At 60.8% G+C, this 21,962-nt stretch overlaps 1 protein-coding gene across 1 annotated transcript; it reads left to right on the top strand.

Moving 5' to 3' along the window:
- Positions 1-587: 587 nt before the first annotated feature.
- SPRG_10953 (hypothetical protein) lies at positions 588-21,946 on the top strand (the record flags this gene model as incomplete). The annotated part of the gene is made up of 10 exons (XM_012351783.1): positions 588-855; positions 909-3,575; positions 4,547-7,482; positions 7,531-17,476; positions 17,578-17,809; positions 17,836-18,815; positions 18,857-20,484; positions 20,533-21,266; positions 21,314-21,881; positions 21,938-21,946. The coding sequence occupies 10 exons, from the start codon at positions 588-590 to the stop codon at positions 21,944-21,946; spliced, it is 19,968 nt and encodes a 6,655-aa protein (XP_012207173.1).
- Positions 21,947-21,962: the final 16 nt, after the last annotated feature.

Below are 21,962 nucleotides of genomic sequence, written 5' to 3'. Positions count from 1 at the left end.
CGATCACACCCACACACGGCCAAGCGGGTGGCGGCGTCCGGGTGACGGTCGTTGGCACCGGCTTGAGCGATGCAACGGCGTGGTTTTGTCAGTTTGGCCCCGCCACCCGCGTACCGCTGCGCGTCGACGGCGGAGTCTTCTCGTGCATCTCGCCACCCGGCGCATTTGGCGAGACGCTATTTGTTCTGACCAATGGCTATGATCAATGGTCAAACCTTCTTCGCTTTACCTACGACGGTACGCTCGCCTCCAAATGCAATTGTCCGACACAAGGATCGTAATTAGCACCGTGGAGAGCCAATGAAGCAACGCTGCACAACGACGGCAAAACGGTGCTGGTGGCCGGCGTGAACTTTCCGCCGTCGGTGGACTGGACGTGCATCTTTGAGGGTCGTCGAATCGTTCCCGCGACCTATAGAACGGCATCGGTGATTGTATGTCGTGCGCCTGAAAACGCGACGACCGTCGCCGTCGCTTCCAACGGCCAAGACGTTTCGACCACATTGGCTTTGGCGCGCACCCGAGGTATGTGTTCTATCGTCACTGCGAATACAACGTCAACCTCTATGGCAGCGTCCTTTCTCTCAATGGCGCCGCTGCAAGGCCCCGCCAGCGGTAACACCAACCTCCAGGCGGCATTACGTCTTGTCGGGGCGCCGCCGACTGCGCCGGTGCGGTGCTCCTTTGCGGGTGCCAACACGTCATGGGTCATCCCGGCGACGACATCGTTGACAGCATCGGTGCTCACAGTCTCCTGTCCAACGCCGTTCTTCAACGTTGCGGGTCCTGTACGCATCGCCATTGTCGTGGACGAGCTCGATACTATCGAAGCTTCCATCCTGTTTACGGTGTACGGTATGTTCCACCGTTGACGCAAATCAAACCGGAAGCTGATGAACGTTGCATAGAGACACCGCGCATTCTTAGTCTACAGCCGGTGCTGATTTCCGCCGCAAGGAATCAAGGCGTGGACGTGATGGGGCGTCACTTTCAAGCCAGCGGTGCGCAGTGTGTCTGGACAACCGACTCTGGTGTCACTGCCCGCGTGCCTGCCACGTGGTTGGATGCCAATCGCACCAAGTGCAACGTGCCAGAGGCGTGGACGACGTCAGTGCAGGCCCAGCTCGAGTTGTCATTCAACAATGTCGACGTGACGCAGGACGGACATCGCGTTGCCATCGTCGGCACCGACACAACCTGGCATGCGACGCCAACTGCGGTCGTCGCTCGGGCGGGCGCCGTCATGACGGTCACCGGTTTTGGCTTTGGCGCGGTTGACAGAACGATGCCACTGCTGTGCAACTTTTCGGGCATCGGTGTCACGACGGCGACGGTCCAGACGCCATCGACGCTTCGATGCCCAGTGCCAATGAACGTATCGACGGACGCACTGTCGAGTACGCTACGCATTCAGCTTGCAGAAGGTCTGGCGCTCTGGGAGGTTTCGTGCGCCGTGTACCGGCCCCTTGCCGTCCTCACCACGACGCCGACGACAGGTCTTGCGGGTGCTCGGGTGACACTGCAGCTGCGGTCGACAAGAATGCCGCTGACGTCTCTCCAGTGCCTCTTTGGATCCACGGCAACGACCGCGCACCTCATCAATGCTACGACTGTCGTGTGCGTTGCGCCGCCGGTCGCCGCCATCGTATCGCAGGCCGTGTCGTTGCTTGTTCAAGGGCAACCAGCGACACTGGCGCCGACGTTCTTCACGTATCTTGCACCTTCGTTGATCACTTCGTTGCAGCCGGTTGTCGGAACCGCTGGTACAACCGTCGCTCTGCAAGCAACGTCGATCTCGCCCGGCACCACCATCCTCTTTGACGGCGTATCAGCGACGACAACGATGCTCGGCGCGACCTCAGTGACGTGCACAGTACCGGCACTCCACACCGCTTTACGCAGCACGACGCAACTCTCACGGATCGCGTTGAGCCTTGACGGCGCGATCTACAGTCTCAACACTTTTCCATTTCAGTCCAGTGCCGGGTGGACCGCAACGTCGATGGCGCCTACAGTAGTGCCGACATTGGGTGGTCGTCGGATCAGCTTTACGATCGACGTTGTGGATGTACCTCCACCAACGGCCGAGCTTGCGTGTCGTTTCGGGGACGCGCCTGGCGTCATCGTTGTGGCCTTGTCGACGACCGACGTCGCGTGCGTGGCGCCGTCGTGGCCAACGACCGAGACGGTGTCGGTGTCGCTTCAAAACGCCACCTTGGGCTCGTTTCCTTTGACATATATGGACCACACCAATGCGACGGTCACGAGCATTTCGCCACCGTACGGGCGTCCGGGGACCAGGCTGCTCTTGCAACGGACGTTGCATGTGAATGCGAGCGTGTACGCCTGCATCTTCCAGTTTGTATCAGGGAGCACCGTGCGCCCGATGGCAGCGTACAATGCAACGACGATGACGTGTCAGGTGCCCACGCTTCCACCGACAATTCCGGTGCCCGTTACGATCCCGGTCGTCATCCAAGCGCTCGGCGTGACTGTCTTGTCCATGCTCTATACGATTGTCGCGCCACTGATGGTATTTGAGGTGTCGCCGCCCTGTGGGTCGGTCTCGACGCTTCTCCACGTTTATGGCTCGGGCTTTCAAGCAAACGGGACCTACGACTGCGTCTTCGCTACGGGCGCGACGCGTGCAACGGTCGTCAGCACATCTGAAATCACGTGCCAGCCATCTAGGGGCGTGACCGCGGATTCGACACTCTCAATCTTGGATACGTGGACCAACGAGTCGGTGCACACGAATGGTGGGTTTACGATCGTTGCGCCGCCACTCGTGACCGCCGTGCAAGCGTCCCAAGACGTCATCTTTGTCGAATGCGTCGTGCCCGACCCCGCGCCGGCATCCAGCATTTTCTGCGGTTTCAACAATGCCACGGCGCAGGTTGTCGGATCGTGGCACTCGACAGGCACAGTGGCCTGCCCTCTTCCCGATGCCGCGCAGCTGCGAGCGATCACATCTGTCTTGCTGAGCTGGAACGGCCAAGAATGGAGTTCTGGGTTTGCGTGGTCGGCCCCACGTCTTCTTCAACTCTCTGCGACGCGAGTAGCCGCCGGCGGCTCGTTTACAGTGACGGGCGCCGGTCTGGCACCACCAGGCGCCGCCGTGTGCTGGATCGGTGCCTTCCAGACACCTGCGATCGTTCAGTCGCCGTCGCGCGTCCTTTGCCAAGCACCTAACACGTCGACGCCGCTGCAGAACGCGTCTGTCACGATCAGTTTGGACGGCGGTGTGACGCTACTGATGTCCAATCTTGTCTTATCGGTGGCGGCAGTGCCGCGCATTACAGCCGTCATCCCGAGCTTTGCAACGACGCGTGGTGGAACTCTTCTCTCCGTGACCGGTGATGGGTTTCCCGATGCGCCCGCGAATGTGTCGTGTCGCTTTGGCGACGTTACTACCCAAGGCATCCGCAACGGGTCGGCGCTTGTCCTTTGTTCAACGCCGCCGTTTCGCAAGCACGGTGTCGTCCCTATCTCTCTCGATTGGGCGTCACTCGAGAACGTCTTCGTGTCGACCAACAGCATTGGCTTGGAGCTTGTACCGGTGCCGATCGTGACGCGTATCTCGCCGCTCGTTGTCGCCACCAACCATTCTGTGACAGTACATGTTGTGGGCACCGGGTTTCGCGACGGATCGCACTTGCAGTGCGTGGCAATGTCGGATGCTGCGCTGGCACAACCGCTTGTAACACAGTGGCTCAACAGCTCCAGCCTTATCTGCGTCTTACCGCCTCTGTCCACACCGCAACGTGTGACGTTGCGCATCACGATGAACGGACAAGAAACCATCGATGCACCACAACCGATTCTCGTCACCGAGCCACCGTCGCTAGCTCGATGCCCCGTGTCGTCGGGCGTGGAAGGCGTCAATCTCGAGTTGCAATTGACCGGAGCGTCTCCGTTTCACACCGCGTGCCAGTTTGACGTCGGCAATGCCTCGGTCATCGCGCCCTTTACCTGGGTAAATGGCACGATGCGCATATGCTCTGTACCACGTCTACCGGTGGGTGAGACGGCGCGTCTATCGCTTCTACTTGATGACACCACCGTGGTTCCAACGTCCTGCTTCTTCACGATGACCGTCCCGGGTGCGATTGCACGTATGGACCCTCACAGTGGCAGCGTCGCAGGGGGCACACAACTCTTTCTCTTTGGCTCGTCTCTGCCCACTGCGCCCGGCAATTGTACATTTGATTTCGGTTGGCTGGTTCTCGAGGTGCCTCGCCAGTTCTGGAACACGTCGGTCGTCTCCTGTGTCGTACCGCCCGTCCCATCGTCGCAGCCGACCGTCGCTAGTGTCCGAGTCGCTGGCATCCCGAGCCCACGCGTCTTTCGGTACATGGCCGATCCCAACGTGCATGCTATCGTGCCCACAAACGGCATGCCTCAAGGAGGCACTCTGGTCACGCTCTATGGCACCGGGTTTCTCGATACACTACTTCTACAGTGCATCTTTGGATCCGCGGTCATGCAAGCACAGTGGATGTCACCCACATCCATTGCTTGCATCGCCCCTCGATGCTGGACGCAGGGTCGACCACGGTTCCGATTGCGCTACGTCTCAATGGTGTCGACGCTCTTGTGTCGAGTGTCTCGTACACCTACGCTGCGGTGCCAACCATCGTCGCGCCGGTGGTCGCTACCGGCCGCGCCACAGGCCTCGTGCTCGTTCTCGACACGTACTTCGAGAGCGACGAGCTAACGTGCCTCTTTGACGCGACTCGCCTTGTACCCGGCATGGGGCTCAATCGCACGCATATTGTATGTCCTCGACCGTTCGAGTCCGTGGCGACCGTCGCCGTCTCGAACAACGGCCGCGAGTTCTCGGCGCCGGTGGACATTATGTCGTCAACATTAGCGCTGACCGCGCTGCATCCGCGCGTCGCGCCGTACGGAAGCGCGGGGGTTGTCACACTGCACTCGACGTTCAACCTCGCGACGGTGTACACGTGTGACGTGGATGCTACCCTCTCGCTTCCACTCACGCTGCTCAACACCACGACGGGCACGTGCATAGTCCCGACGACGGCATTGGCAACGAGCCATCAGATTTCTGTAGCTTCCGGTGGGCTCATCTCGAACGCGCTCTTCTATTGGCTCGTCCCACCGCCATTGATGACATCCGTCAACCCCGTCGTCGGCGTCCAAGCCGGAGTAACGTCAGTGCTTCATGTGTCGGGCACTGGGTTTGTGGACGCTTGTGACTACGTCTGCTTCTTTAACGAACGCTACTTCTCGACTGGACGCTGGCAGGCGACGACCCTTGTCGACTGTCCCGTCCCGCTGCAAATGTCGCTTGGCGACTATGAGCTGCAACTATGGTTCAGCGGCGAACGTGTCGCAAGCCCAAATAAGACAGTGTATAGCGTGCTACCGGCGCCAACGCTCTCCGGACTCGCCCCCGTAAACGGCGCACTACAAGGCGGAACGACGATCGAGCTACGTGGCAGCGCGTTCCCACCCAACGCCACATGCCTCTTTGGCCATCGTACGGTCGTTCCGACGTCTCAGAACGCCACGTATTTAGCGTGCGCTGCACCCATCGCTGCGTCGCCGACCACGGTGGCCGTTGCTGTGGCATTGAACGGTGTCCTTGTGAGCGCCGCGCGCTACTACACATACAAGGACCCGCCCGTCCTGACAAGCCTCGCATCACCCACGGTTGTGCCCTGGTCGTTTTCGGGTCCCGTCCGGGTGCAAGTCGTTGACGTGAGCCTCGTGGACACGGTGGTTTGCAGGTACCACGCGGGATCGGCCGCCGTGACGGTCACCGGCTCGGTCGAAACCACAAGGATCGTGTCGTGTCCATTCACAGTCCTGCCAAGCCGCCACGGACGTTTCGAGCTCGCGTTGTCTTGGAACACCCACGACTGGAGCTCGCCGCTCTCGTTCGACGTCGCACCGTCGATGCTCTTGTCGCACTTGGCGCCGACACTAGCGTTGTACCCGCTCCTGCCCGATGCGATGGTCCGCGTCTTCGGGTTTTCTCTGCAAGCGTTTAGCTGCGCGTTTCGCGCCGCCGGCACCGGCAGTAGCATCATCGTGGCGGCCGTGGCGTACTCGACAACGGCACTCGACTGCCCCATCCCGCCACAGCTTGTACCTGACAAGTACAGCGTCGCATTAACGAGCATCGATGGTACGCTCTTGTCGGCGAGTCAGCTGAGCTTTGTCGTCGCGTCGGCACCGAGCGTCGACGTGGCGAGCCCGACCGGTGGTGACGTGCGTGGGTCGACACCGGTGGTCGTCCGCGGCGTCGGTTTCCAAACTCTATCGGCTGTCTTTTGGAAATGTCGGTTCGGCGAGCTGGCGGTCGCTGCGACGGTCGTCGACGATATGACGCTGAGTTGTTTGGCGCCAGCGGTTTCGGCGCCACAGACCATATCGCTCTCAATCACCTGGAGCGACCAACTTGTCCAAGGCGGCTGGCGCTACACGTACTACGACGTCCCACACATCGCGAGCTTTCAATCTTTGCGTCCAGTGACCGTGGGTGTTCCGAGCTCGGTGCAGATACAAGGCGACGCTTTTCCCGTGAACCAATTGTCCAGCGTGGCGTGCGCTCTCGGGACACAGCCGCTATCGACGATGCCTGCTGCGTACATCAACTCGTCGACGGTTGTATGCCACATCCCCGCTGTGGCAATCGCCGGCGCATACGACCTGTATGTGCTATGGAATGGCATCGATGTGTCGTCGTCGGTGCCCCTCGCGGTTGTACAACCCATGACGCTGCGCGCCGTCGTGCCGGCGGTCGGCTTTACAGTGATTGAAGTCCTCACGCTCCTCGGTGGGCCGTTTCGGCTACAGGACCCGGTGGAGTGTTACTATCAAGGCATCTACGTTGCCGCGACAGTACTCAATGCAACGGCAGTGTCCTGCGCCGTGCGATGGAGCCCTGGTCCATCAAGCGTTGCGCTCATGCTGACGAGCAATCGCTTGACCTTTTCAAATTCCGTCCCGTTTTCGTACGCACCGGATGCCCGAGTCCACGGTATGACACCCCGCGACGGCGTCGTTGGGCACCGGACGGCCGTGCGACTCGAGGGGCGTTTCCCGATGGCGCTGCGCGCATCGACGCTCGTCTGCAGCTTTCAAGGTGCCCTTTCGCCAGCGCAAGTGCTCAGCCCGTCCGCTGTGCTGTGTGTTGCACCGGTATTTGAAATGGCGACGACGGTCGCCGTGTCGCTTCTCTACGAAGGGCGGGTGGTCCCGTCGCCTATGGCGTTGCCTATCCTTCCCCGCGTCTCTGTCGTTGCGACGCGCCCGGCGTTTGTTTCGTCGTCTGCCACGCAGCCAGTGTCCATGATCTTGACATTTGACGAGGACATATCGATGTATGGACTTGTTTGTCCAAAGGACGTGCCACTTGTCGTTCTGAGCAACCGCACCGGTGTCTGCTCCAATGTATCCTTAGGCCATCGGCTGGGACCCCAGGTGCTTTGGCTCTCCAAGAACCACGAGAGGGTAGCAAGCTTCAGCGTCACGTTGCTACAACCCATCGCATTGTTCCAGATTGGCCCGAATGTGATCAGCGAAGCTGGTGGCGCCTTGCTCCACGCAGTCGCCACCCCAGCGCCACCGCAACTGTCGTGTCGCATCGATGGCCATGTCGTGCCCGGTCGTCGACGACCCGATGGGTCGTTTGTCTGCGCGGCCCCGCCCCATGCGCCCGGTGTCGTGTTGGTCGACGTTAGTTTTGACGCCTTTGCTTCGTCGAGTGCGACACGACCAATTGTGTACCTCGCACGTGTGCATCTGCATTCGATTGTGCCGACTTTTGGTCTTGTGGCGCAGTACCAAGATGTCGTAGTTCGCGGCACCAACTTTGTGCCGTCGACGAGCTGGCGCTGTCACTTTGACGCCGCTGTCGTTCACGCGCGCGTTCTCAACAGCTCGGCGCTACAGTGCACGGCACCGCCACGCTTGTACGAAGCAAAGGTCCGTGTTGGCGTGACCTGGAACGACCAAGAACGTTCCTCCACCGTGCTTGACTTCGAGTACCTCGCCTTCCCAACGCAAGTGAATGCGTTGCCGTCCGGAACAAGAGGGTGGACGATCGCCTTGGATGACAATGCGACGGTGCGTGCGTACCAGTGCGCCATTGCTTCGCCAACGACATCCAAGACGACGCTCGTGGTCGCCACGTACAGCCGTCCCAGCGTCTTGCTCTGTCCGAGCGCCGGTATCGATGCACCGAGCGCCATGACATTGTGGTACAACGGCGCACAATTGCCGACGAAGGTGGTTCTCATGCCCGATCCGTGCCGACGCGTCGTCGTCAGCGATTCGATGGTCACCGTGGACAATCGTTTCGTGACGATCTATGGGCAGTACAGTGCAGTGGTGCCACTCTCATGCGCCGTCAACGGCACCGACCTTGTACCGGCGATCAGTGTCGATGCGACGTCGGTGCAATGTGTGTTGCCGTCCATGATGATGTCGCCGATGGTGACAGTGACACTATATTGCAACGACCGACCAGTGCACTCCGTGAGCGTGAACCGGTCTCTTCCGGCCTCGATCCTCTCGGTTTCCCCCAACATGACTTCCTCGTACGTCAATTACGCTGGCAGTGTGCTCTCGATTCGAGGCGTGCGTCTCGCAACCGCGTCGCCTGTCTTCTGCATCTTTAACAGCACCACGTCAACGCCCGTCGTTGCCAGCTCGAGTGACACGGCGCAGTGTCAAGTACCCGTGCTTTCCGCGCCGGGCCCAGTTTCTTTGGCGATTGAGACGTCATCGGGAACTTTTTTGGTGGGACACTCTTGGACCGTCGTGGCACCGCCAGTAGTGCACGATGTCACGCCACAAGTCGTGCCAATCGGGTCCTTGGTCAAACTATCGGGTAGCCACCTCGGTCCGACGCTGCTAGTGATGTATGGCACATCGTCCAGCATGTCATGCACCGTGCTGTCGGACGCCTTTGCACATTGCCCCGTACCAACGACGTCAGGGTCGTATGCGATGGCCTTGTCTACCACCGGTGGCTTTCAATTTCAACCCATCGCGGACGTTGTCGTCACCGCCACGACGAGCACGGCCGTCGTGACGACCATGACGCCAACGATGCAAGTGGCCAACCAGACATCGTTGCTTGCCTTTCACGGCGCTCTATTGGCTACGATGGAGATGCTGGCGGGACCGAGGGGACCCCGCATGCAGTGTCGACTTCGAGGGCCCGTCGAGGTGTACGCGAACGCGATCCTCGACACGAAAGATCGCATCTCCTGCAGCGTGTTCGTGGCCCAGCCCGGTATATACAACGTCTCGCTGGTGCCCTTCTTTGCCGATACCGCCTTTGAGCTTCATGTGGTGTCGGCCCCTCGGCGCATCGTGATGACGCCGGTGGTTGCCAACTTCGATGGGTCGACGAGCGTGACGTTTTGCGGGGCGCCGTCATTGCCTTACGGCCCACGAATGCATTGCGTCTTTGGCGCTGCCGCGACGGCAGTCTCTGTCCTCAACGCGTCCTGCGTGTCCTGCGTGGCGCCGGCGCAGCCCTCGGGTGTTCTTTCTGCGGCACTGTACCTCGACGTCGACGTGCCCGTCTCGTCCAAAGGTCTCTTTTCCATCATGTATGTTCAAGAACCCGCGATTGTCCATATTGAACCGACGGTCGTTGCGGCAACGACACCGACCACTGTCGTGGTCTCCGGCTGGGCCTTTCCCAACGAATCCGTCCCGCTCATGTGCGTGATTCAAGTGACCGACAAGGTGGTGCATACCGTAGCTGCTACAAACATGACGAGTCGTCGTGTTCTCTGTGAGCTGCCTTCGCTGCCACCGGCCTCCGTTGCCCAGCTTGGCGTTGCCATCGACGGTGTCGTGTACTCGAACATGGTGGCAATGACAGTGCTACCAGAGTGGAACACGACGCAGTGGCAGCTAGAGCCAACGACGGGCCCCCTCGGAGGCAACTACACGGTGACCATCCATGGTCGTGACTTTCCCTCCGGTATCCCGGTGCAATGCTTCTTCGGCCCTGTCGTCGCCCCCGGTATTGTCGTGTCGCCAGAGCGTGTGCTGTGTCGGGCGCCACGTACTTCGCTGCAGCCCACAGTACCGCTCTCGCTCGCCTTTGGCTCGGCCGTCATTGAGACAGCGCTCACCTTTACGTTCACGTCGCCTCCGGTGGTGTTTACAGTCCAGCCAAGCTCGGCTTGGGTCGCCTCGTTCCAGTTGTGGGTGCACGTGCACGGTGCAGGGCTCGGCTTTGCTCTGCGCTGGGAGTGCTTCTTTGGTGCGGTTCGTGTCGCCGCGGTACATCTCTCGTCGCAGCTCCTCGCATGCCACGCGCCAGCACTAGTCCCAGGCAACATCACGCTGCGAGTCGTCGGCCACGACCACATCTACTACGAAAAGACGATCGCAGTGGCGCCTGCGCCGGCTCTTGCGACCTCACGCACTCTCTTTGGCTGGAGAGGGACGAACATCATCGTGGGAGGCTTGCATCTCGCGCCCGTGACGAGCTGCCGCGTCGGTGGCTTGTTGGTACCTGCCATTAGCTCGGCCAACAACGTGTCTTGCGTGGCGCCGTCGGGCTCTGGCATTGTCAACGTAACGTTATCGGTGGGTGACGAACCAGTGCCGAGCGCACCATGGCACTTTCAGTACATTGCGCCGATGGCAATATCTTCCATTCACCCGACAGCACTCGCTATCATCGATAGCTCCAGCACGCTCTCGTTGTACGGCAACTTTAGCTCTGCGATCACGTCGTACCAGTGCCGGTTTGGCGTATTTACGACGACGGTCGCGTCGGTGGTATCGACATCAGAGCTCAAGTGTAGTATTCCGCGCCTACCACTGGGACCAACACCGGTGACCGTGTTCTGGGACAGCTCGAACGCGATGCCAGGCCCGCGACTGGTGTTTGAAACACTGCCACCGCTCGCGTTTCCGTCGCTCGCCCCGAGCGAGGGACCGATGGCGGGCGGTACCATCGTCCGCGTGCAGACGCGTGGGTTGGCACAAGCGCTCAACATTACATGCATTTTTGGATCGCAGTGGCACGCCGGCAGCTACGATCAAGTGACACGTCACGTCCTTTGCAAGACGCCACCGCAGGCGAACTCGGGTGTCGTGTCCGTGACGCTCGTCGTGAACCACCAAACGTTCGCCACCAACTTGTCGTATGCATACCTGGCAGTACCGACGCTGCTATCGGTACAGCACAGCCTCGATGCCATGGAGCAGTGGCATATTGCCGTGACGACGTCGCCCACCAGTGTCCAACGCCTCTGGCTGAAAGCATCAGACATGCAATGTCTGGCCGTGTCGACTGGTATCCATACGTTTGGTTGTGTTGTCGGTGCGCCGGCGTCGTCCGCCCGCCTGTTTGTATCCGTGAACGGTGTGGACTTTAAGCCGAGCGCACTGGCGCTGGACCTGACGGCACAGGCCGTGTTTGTCGACTATGTCGAGCCGGCATTTGTCCCTATGAACGCGCCGTCGATCACGATGTCGGTGCACGGCGCCGGTCTCGGTGTCTGCGATTCATCGCTCCAAGGCGTCCATTGTGTCTGCGTATTTGGTGCCTCGACGACCAATGCTACGTACGTTTCCTCGGTGCTATTGCAGTGCCCAATCCCAGCACTCCTTGGCGCCGTGCCATTCACACTCGGCGTCAACGGCTCCGAGTACATTCCGCTAGCATCGACAAGTCGAACGATGCACGTCGCCGGCGACGTTGCGATTGAAGCGGCGACACCGACGGCAGGCTTGGCAACGGGTGGCACCATCGTATCGATGTCGGGCGTCGGTTTCTACCCCGCGCTCGGGTGCTGGCTCGACGCTCGGGTGTTTGTGCCTGCAATGGTCTTGAACGCGTCGTTCCTTGTGTGTACGCTACCACCACAAGGCGCACTGCCGACGACGGTGACGGTGACTCTCACAACAGAGCTGCACCCCAACTTTGTCTTAGCCCCGCAGCTCTTGTTTGAGTACCTGGAGGCGCCTCTGGTCACGGCTCTATGGCCATCGATGGTTGCCATGCACCCGAATGCTACCGTGTCGCTGACGCTGACAACGTCGGTGCCGACGGTGCTTCAAGAGCAAGATATTGACTGCCTCTTTGATCGCGAGGTTGCATCCAAGGGGCTCGTTGTAGCGACCACGCGGACGACATTGACGGTCAACTGCTCAGTACCGACGCTGCCGAACGCCGGCGTCGCAACGGTCGACTTGGTGCTCAGCGACCAACACCACATCTGGACAGGATGGTCCACGGACGTGATTTTTGGCAACACGCTACGCTCTGTCGTGCCGTCCTACGTGCCAGCAAATAGCCCTGTTCCAATCACGATGCACGTGCTCTACGATGCGCTGGACGTTGAGCTCTCTTGCGTGTTCTACCAGGCGGTGACGAACCGGACGTGGCGCGCCCCCGCGCGTACACTTGGTGCCCGCGCGTTTGGCTGTCTCTCGCCACGAGTGACAGTCGCCAGCGTTCTCGACATTGGGCTCGAGCTCCACGGGCAGACGTACACAGACAATCGTGTGGTGCTCACCGTCTACTTGCCACCCGAAGGCGTCGGCGTGCAGCCATCTGTGTCGCTTCTCGACGGCGGGGCCGTCGTGCGGCTTCAAGGTCGCCGCTTTTTCGCGACGCCCGATCTCGCATGTCAATTTGGTACGACGCAACGTATGCCGGCGCGCTTGGTGTCGGTCAATGAAGTCGAATGTACGGCACCGCCATTGCCCGTGCCAAGTAACGTATCTGTCGGCGTTGTCTTTGCCGGCACGCTCGTCAACTGGCTCAATATGACGATCGAGTACATCGGCGACGTCCGCATTCTCGACGTAACACCGCCGAATGGACCGCTTGGTGGCAACACCTCAGTCGTTCTCTCAGGTGCCGGACTTCACGCGTCGTGGCACCTGCAATGTGTGTTTGAGCTGAGCACCGGCGACGTGCTGGTCCCGGCTACGATCGATGTAGTGCATCAAACAGTGTCGTGTGCAGCGCCACCGGTGACATCGCCCGAGACCGTCACCATCTCTCTCTGCACAAGCGCCGATGGCATGCGGCTGGCGTCGTTTCCAAACGGCTACAACTATGTGTACCCGATGCAAGTGCTTTCGACGTTTCCCGCCCGCGGTATTGCGGGCGTCGCGATGTTGGTCGACGTGCATGGTGTATTTTTGCATCCGTCCATCGTCTGCCGTATCAACCATGCGACGACCGCACCGGCGTTTTTCATTTCGGAGAACCACGCGCGCTGTGCAGTGCCGGCGATGACGTCGACGTCGATCGTCGTTCTCGAGGTCGCCAACAACAACCACGACTTCGTCCTGGTGACCATCTTGCCGTTGGATCCGCCATTGAATGCGACGACGATCTCGCCAAGCAACGGTCCCATCTCGGGCGGCACAACCCTTTACCTTCGAGGCGCCAACGTTGGCCAGGCCTCGCTCTGCCGCATCGACCGCATTGTCACGCCCGCCCGCAAGATCAACGCGACGATGGTGGCTTGCATCGCGCCGCCACATCCGCGCGGTGTCGTCACCGTCGAACTCTCGAGCAATAACGCTGGCTACGTCATGGCCAGTGTGAGCTACGAGTACCTCGTGGTGCCGTCGGTGATGGCCGTCGAGCCACCGCGTGGCCAAGTGGCGTCTCGTATCGTCGTTCGTGGGTCGGGTTTTGTCGACCGAGGCAACCACAACGTCTACTGTCGCTTTGGAAAGCAAGCACTTGTCCTTGCCCATGTGCACTCGTCGACGCGACTCGAGTGTGTCGTGCCAGATGTGCCCTTGACAGTCGTCGATGGGACTTTGCAGCGAGCCTTGCAGGTCGAAGTGTCGCTCAACAACGGTGTCGACTACTCAGCGAGCGGCGTGACGTTCGAGGTACTGGATGCATACCACGTGCGATCGCTGCGGCCACGCACTGGGTCGGCGCTTGGGGGCACCCGCATCCGCCTCTTGGGCCACGTCTTTCGACAAGCCAAGCAGCTGGCGTGCACGTTTGGCTCGGTCGTGGTCCCGGCCGTGTTTATCTCGCCAATAGAGCTGCAGTGCGTCACGCCTGCCCACGCGACGGGCGTGGTGCCGGTCGGGCTCCTCGATGAATCTGACACCTTGATGGCGTTGCCAGCCACCTTGACCTTCGAGTTTACGCACGCGGCGCTTATCGACTCGATCGTGCCATCGTTCGGCGCCACCACCGGCGGTACCACCGTCTCGGTCCTCGGGCGCCACATTATCTTTTCAACGACGCTGGCGTGCCGTTTCGACGCAACGACGGTGCCAGCCGTGTATGTCAACGCGTCGTGTGTCACGTGCGTGGCGCCGGCGCACGCTGCCGGTACCGTCAACGTCACGTTGAGCAGCGGTGGTCTGTCTCTGTCGTCTGTTACATTTGCCTATCAAGCGCTACCGGTGCTGAGTGCCCTCTTGAATCGCACCGCGATGAGTCCGCTCGGTGGCGACGTCGTGTCGATCGTCGGGACATCACTGGACGGGCCGGCGACGTGCATTTTTGACGACGGGCGAGCGTCTGTCCCAGGCACAGTTCTATCGTTGACGACGGTGACGTGCATCGAGCCGCCTCGTGCCACTGCGAGCGTAGCAACGCTGTATGTTCTCACGCCCAGTGGACGGTCCAATGTGCTCTCGCTACCGTACTTTGCCCCGACTGAAGTGTGGTCCATCGTGCCGCCGTTCGGGTCGAGCGACGGCGGAGGACGTCTGCGTCTTTACGGCATAGGCTTTAATCAGTCGCGGACTATGGAGTGCGCTTTCAGTGACGACAGCGGGTGGCGCCAAACGACACCTGCTATCTTTGTGTCGCCGACCGAGGCGTCGTGCGTCTCGCCGAACATTCCGCGTGTCGTATCGCCCACGTCGCTGCGCGTCGATGTACATCATTTTGGCACAACGGTGACGCAGCTTCCGGGTGTCTTTACGGCACTGCCACCACTCCAGCTCCACGACGTGGAGCCGCGTGAGGCAGACAACAGCGGTGGCACCATTGTTGCGTTCCGCGGCGCCAAGTTCCACCCGTCGAGTGCGCTAGCTTGCGTCTTCAACGCATCATTTGTCCCCGCAACGTTTGAAAACACTTCGTTTGCTACGTGCCGGACGCCGGTGCATGTGCCAGGCACCGTGGCCGTCGGGCTCACGAACAACGGCATCGATGTCGTGTGGCGCCGCAACTTTACCTTTCGCGCACCGGTGTACGTGACGTCCGTGGTACCGACAACGGGTGAAACCACCGGGTCGACGACGGTGCGCATCACAGGCACCAGCTTCTTCTCGGCGATGCAGCTGCAATGCACGTTCGATGCAACTGCTGTGCTGGCGACCTTTGTATCGCCAACGCTTGCGACGTGCGACGCGCCGGCGACAAACGACCGGTACACGTCACGCACCGTGCGCCTCGCGGTGGGTCTGGCCAACCACGCGCCGAAAACAGTGGTTGCGTTTACGTACGTGGCGTTGGAGCGCATTCTGTCGGTGACGCCAGGGCGAGCGTGGAGCGTCGGTGGCACCGTTGTCACAGTGTCAACGCAAAACGTTCTCGTCTCCTCCAACGCGACGTGTTGGTTTGGCGCGACAGCCGTTCAAGCCTCAAAAGTGACGGCATCAACAATGGTGTGTGCGAGTCCGCTGGCATCGCCGACGTCGTTGGCGTTTGCCATCTCGTCGACAGCGTCTGCGCCGGCATCCGTGGATCCGTTCATGTTTGAGATTCTACCGACGCCAGTGGTGACGGCCATGCCGGTGGCGACGGCATTCGTTAACGGTGGCAGCGACTTGACGCTCTACGGCGAACACTTGGAGTCAGTCTCGCATTGCCAGATCGGCAGCGCCGTTGTGCCCGCCTACGCGACATCGACCCGTCTGCGCTGCGTCGCGCCGCCTCAACCATCGCCAGGCACATACACCGTGTCGCTGCAGTCGTCGTTTGCGACATTGACAACACCGTGGAATGTAACTTATGCATCGGTGCCGGTGCCACCGCCGCTGCCTGTGTTTGTCGAGCCCGCAGTGCGTACCGACCGACCCGCTATCGCATCGCTCTTCCCACCGACCGTGTCATCCAGCGGCGGCACTGTGGTCACCGTCGTCGGGTCTCGGTTCCAAAACGTCCCGACGCTGCAGTGCGTGTTTGGTACTGTTGTCGTGCCGGCGTCGTACCGGTCGCCGTCGTCGCTCGTGTGCATATCTCCCCGGCACGTCCCGATGCGACTGCTTGTCGAGGTATCGAACGACGGAGTGCTCGCCTCCATATCGGGGCGGCATGTGATCGTCGCCAATGATGCGGTGCAGCGAGAGATCTCACCCGTGTTTGGCAACGTCGGTACGCGCATTCGTGTAGTTGGCAACCATTTTAGCAAGTCGCCTCTGCTCGTGTGCCGGTTTGGCCTCGCCGTGGTTCCCGCCGAGTTTGTGTCGCCGACAGAAGTGACATGCGTCGCTCCCGACCCGACGACCGTCTCGTTGAGCAACGGCCGCGACGTCGTCATCGTCCACACGTCCAACAACAATGCGTCGTTCACGTCCCACGGCAGCTTTTTCACGTACGCCCCGACGCCAGTCGTAACGTCGTTGTGGCCGCACATCGTGTCGCAAGCCGGCACGGGGTCTGTCACGTTGCGAGGCCACCACTTTAGACCGTACCCGGTGTCGTGTGTGTGGAACCGACTCGTCGTGGTGCCGGCGACCGTGCACTCGAGCACGCTGCTTCAGTGTGCCGTACCGCCGTCGCTCGCACTCGGACAGGCGATATTGCAGCTCAGCATCTTGAACGGTCTCGATGCGTCGCCGCCGACGACGACCGTGACGATTGTAGCAACGGTAACGGTCATTAGTGTCGCACCGGCGTCGGCACCGTCGTTAACCAACACGACGCTCGTGCATGTATATGGCACAAACTTTCGCCCGACAATCGAGCTCAGCTGTCAAGTGGACTCAACGATGGTACCTGCGATCTACGTCAACGCGACGACTGTGCAGTGCTTGTTGCCGCCGCACCCGATTGGCCGCGTCGACCTCGGTGTCACGACCAACGGCATCGAGTTTGCGTTGCCGGTGGCGTTTTCGTTCGTGCCAGATGTTCGTGTCGCCCGGGTCCGACCGACGTTCACGCTCCTTCCGGGTCAAACGCCGGTCTTTGTGCAGGGCCAGCATTTTCAGAACGTCTCGACGCTCGGCTGCCGCTTTGGCGACCTGTTTGCCAACGCCACGTATGTCTCGCCCGAGCTGCTCATCTGCGTGGCGCCGTCCCGCGTCGGCAACTTATTGGCGCCGGCCACCACGGTGGCGATCGACGTCACGGTCGACGGTATCGCATTCTCCAATAGCGGCGTTCTGTTCGAGTACCGAAGTTCGTGTCCGCACGGGGCCTACTGCTTGGGCCACGACGTTCTGGCGTCGCCCAATGGCACCTACATTGGCGCAGACGCACAAAACTTTACGCTCTGCGCTCCCGGGACGTTCCAGCCGCGCGCAGGTCAAACCGCCTGTCTGCCGTGCCCCGTGGGCTTTTCTGCCCGGACGTTGGCCTCTCGCACCCTGTGCTGTGTCCCGCGGGGTATATTTGCGACCGTGAAGAGCTCTCGACGCCGACGACGTTGTGCAACCAAGGGCACTACTGCAGTCGCGGGACCAAGACGTTGAACGTGCGCGAGTGGGAGGCGAGCAGCAACTATGTGTGGAACAACGAGACGGGGCTGCTCGTCTTCAACGACAGTACGATGACGTGGCCGATCGTGGCGCGCGTGGTGCCGGCAACCGGTGCCCGGCGACCGACCATCCGCCAATGCTATTGGACCCGGCATGTCTTGTACGCAACTGTGTCGCCAGCAGCAGCGCTCTCGTGCCCGAGAAGCCGTACGTGTGTCCTCTCGGGACGTACTGTCTCAAGGGCGCGACGACGCTGTCGCCACTCGCAAACAACTTTAGCACGCCGCAGGCATGCTACGCTGGCTTCTTTTGTCCCCGCGGCAGTTATACGCCCGAAGGCATGGGACCGTGTCCGACAGGCTACTTTTGCCCCAATCCAACGGATGCGCTGCTTTGCCCGTGCGGCATGTACTGCCCGGGTGTCGGCAACACCAAGCCCATCGCGTGCTACCCCGGTACCTATCAGCCAGCGACGGGTCAGCCAACGTGTGTGCTCTGTCCAATTGGTTCGATCTGTCCTGGCTGGAACAATACAGCGCCAACACTGTGTCCAGCCGGCTTTGTGTGCTCGGCCGTCGGGTTGTCCCACCCGGTGCAGCTGTGCCCCGCCGGCTTTTACTGCAACGAAGGCACGTGGACGCTCGATCCATCCGAGCTCTCGCCTCTCCGGCCCTACCCGTGTGCGACGGGCACGTTTTGTCTGGCGGGAATCGAAGCACCGCTCACGATTGATTGGCTGCCCAACGTACCTGCCGGCGCGACTGCGCGTCAAACGTGCACGGAAGGCGCCTTCTGCCTCGAAGGCACGACGGAAGCGACCTTGTGCTATCCTGGCCACTACTGTCCGCCAGGGTCGACCTTTCCCGTCGTTACGCCTCAAGGTACCTTCTCGGGCGACGACGGTGCGATCGCGCCGATGCTTTGCTTTCCCGGCACGTTTGCCGTCTTTGCCTCGAGCACCGACTGCCAAGTGTGCCCCGCCGGGTATACATGCCCCGGGTATGGCAACTACATGCCGACGCTTTGCCCGCAAGGCACGTACCGGTCGATCGCTGACTCGATCACGTGCCGCCTGTGCCCCGCCGGCACGTGGTCTCCGAAGTCGGGTGTTGCCGACATTTCGTACTGCGAACCGTGCCCTGCCGGGCGCGTCTGCGGCGTCCAAGGTACAATCAACGACTCCTATTTGTCTCATGGCTGCATGTAGGCATGAACAACCTGACGCAGAGTATCATTTGTCCGTCCGGGTACGTGTGCGGCGAAGCGACGACCCTCGAGATGCAGTACATGCACGAATGCCCCGCGGGGTACGTTTGCGGTGCCGAGACGACGCTCGCAACGGCATTTGACCATCTCTGTCCGCCGGGCAGCACGTGTCTTCGGGGTACGAAAGACACGGAGAGCACGCGGTACATGTGCCCCGTCGGCGCGTTTTGTCCCCGGGGCACGGCCGATGGGGACGCCAAAGAGTGCCAGTGCCCGTCGCGCACGACGTCGCTGCCAGGCTCGGACGCGCAGATCGACTGCAGCATCACTGAAATCAGCGTCTGCGACAAGGACCCGACCAAGTCGTACTACCCGCAGTTCACCTACACGTTCCAGGGCGACACCAAGATCTTCAATTCGTGGGCGACGTCCAATCCGACGGGCGAAGTCGAGGTCGTCACCAAAGTGCTGCCCGTGAACGCGTCGGCCAGTGCACCGGGATGGCACAACGGTACGATCGACGTCATGCGCGCATGCCCGCACCAGCTCTCGGCGACCGGCGGCGAGCTTCTCACTGTCATCGGGCGGAATTTCCTCGACACGAATGAGCTCACGTGCGAGTTTCGGCTCGTCGACTCGATCGTCTTCCTCTCCGTGCCGGCAACGTACGTCAACGGAAGCCGCGTTCAGTGCCGCGCGCCGCCCATGACGCTCAACGGCGCGGCGGCCGTCGCAGCCAAAGTCCACGTGTCCAACTATGGCGTGCACATCTCGGCGACGGGTGCCAACGTCACGTACTCGGCGTCGCCACCTGCCGCGAGTCGGTGCGGGTATTCGGCGGCCGAAGAAGGGCCGTATCCGCCGGAGCTCGGGTGGTTTGCGCTGCGCGGTCTCTCGGAAATACACATGTCCTTTGACTTGCGGCACATCCCCGTCGACATGGTGTACGACGAGCACTTTAAGATCGCCGTTTACGTCGCGCCGAGTCTGTGCAACAATGCGGCTTGCAATGCCAAGCGCATCCAGCTTCCGCTGGGGGCAGCGACCGAGACGTCGCCGTGCTTGCAGCCGCTACTACTGCCGTCGTCGTTGACGTCGACGGCGTTTCAGCAGCACGACGTGCTCAACCTCACGTTTTTGGCGCTCGAAGACATGATTGTCAAGCCCGAGATCCACATCACGTACGGTCTCTTCGCGTCGGCCGCCGATTTGTTTCTCAACTCGACGTCGGTCGAGATTCGGTCGCCTCGTCGTGCCTTCAACACGGCGGGTATTGTCGCCGACAGCCGCCCGCTCTCGCCTGTCATCTCGTTTGAGGAGGAGCTCGTGCCGCGTGATTACGCCTTCTTGGCTGTCTACCGACGCGCGATTGGCTTGAACGTGCCGTACCCAATGAACCTCCCGCCGCGCTTTAGCCAGCTCGAGCGTGGCCGCGTGCTTCAGACCAACGTTGTCAGCGAGAAGAGTCCGCAAATGAACTTGCTCGACACGCCAGTGCCAGGGGTGACGGCCGACGCGTACTGGACGTCACCGTTCTCGACACTGGCAAAGACGGCCGATATGGTGGCCAAGTACCGCGAGACGTTCCAGGGCCTCTCGCCCGACAATGCATCGTATGACATGACCAACGTACGCCGGTTCTCTTCCAAGTCGCGGTTGAAGTCACATATGGACTAGGTGATGCTACCGTACTTGCCATACTTTTCACACTGCCGCGGGTACGGCCGGTACATGACGATCTTTGACTTGCTCGAGAGCGACGCGCACTGTCAACTCCCCGCGCTCACCGAGCAGCCGGCGTCGTGGACCCGGCGTGCTCTGCCGCCACTGCTCAACCAAGACGACGTTGTTGTTGTGGGGCCGACCGACATTTTGCAAGACCCGACGGCCGACTACTGCTACCGGGACGTCGCCTGCCAGTATGAGGAAGATCTGCGCACGGTTGCGGTGAACCCCCGCTGGTTTGAAGCCAGCACGCTCACGTCGCTTTTCGAGATGGTCAACGAACCGGTCACGTACCAAGCGTACTCGACGGGCAGCCAGCTCTACAAGACACTGCTGGCAGCGGGCAACAGCGACGTCTTTGTCCCGGTCCTCGTCGATCGGACGGCGGCCGACGTGATCGAAGGCGGCTGCACGATCCAGTGTTTTCCGCGCAAACTGACGCTTGAGATTGCCTACTACCAAGTGACGCTCCAGCTCAAGCGACTCATTTTCGTCAAGCTCATCTACGACAAGTTTGATTTGGACGCGACGCGGACCGACTATGCGCTACACGTCGAGTACCGCCCGCTCGGGTACCTCGAGCTCCTCATCAACTTTGCGTTCGAGCCGTCGATGTACATAACGCTCTTCAACGTCATGGGGCTGGTCGCGTGGGTCGGCTGTGCCATAGCGTGGATCATCAATCGGTACACCACTGTCTTCTGTCGTCGCGTCACGTTGCTATACTGTGTAGGCTCATGACACGCATTCGAGACCCGCCCAAGCTCTACTACCTGAGTTACCTCTCGCTGATTGCGCCGCCGCCTACGATTGGCGCGATTTTGGCGACCTTGCCGCTCTCGGCGATCATTGGCTCGTTCTACCTCTTGCTCAACGGCGACATTGCCTTTTCCATCACCACCAACTATCCGGGGGCGTACCCGTACTGGCTGCTGGACAACGTCAAGAGTCAGTACAACGCGGCGCTCCTCGACCCGTCGCTCGTGACGACGATGCGTCACGGTCGGACCGGGTTCTGCTTTCTCCTTCTCGGGTGCTACTTGATGCACGAAGCGGCCGTGATTTTCGTGCCCAAGACCATATCGATCTCGGAGCGCGCGGCCGAAGAGAAATCCGACAAGAGCGATGCGCTGTTGCCAGAGGAAGACGACTCGCTGTGGAAGCCGACACTGTGGATGCGGTCCAGCTTCATTTTTGCCAGCGTGCTCCAGGCACTTTTCCTGACGGTGATTGTCGAGTTTTCGTTTTGGAACGACTTTCCAAACTACATGTGGTACATCCTCTTCATGACCAAACTGCTCGTCCCGATCATCGACATGGCGGGCGAAGCCATGCTGCACGACCGGCTCCTCCTCAGTCCGCTTAAGTGCGCGACCAATGTG

This window comes from Saprolegnia parasitica, assembly GCF_000151545.1.
Source record: "Saprolegnia parasitica CBS 223.65 unplaced genomic scaffold supercont2.86, whole genome shotgun sequence".
Taxonomy (NCBI): domain Eukaryota; phylum Oomycota; class Saprolegniomycetes; order Saprolegniales; family Saprolegniaceae; genus Saprolegnia; species Saprolegnia parasitica.
Note: the sequence above shows the minus strand (reverse complement) of the source record. Positions and strands in the feature narration are given on the sequence as shown.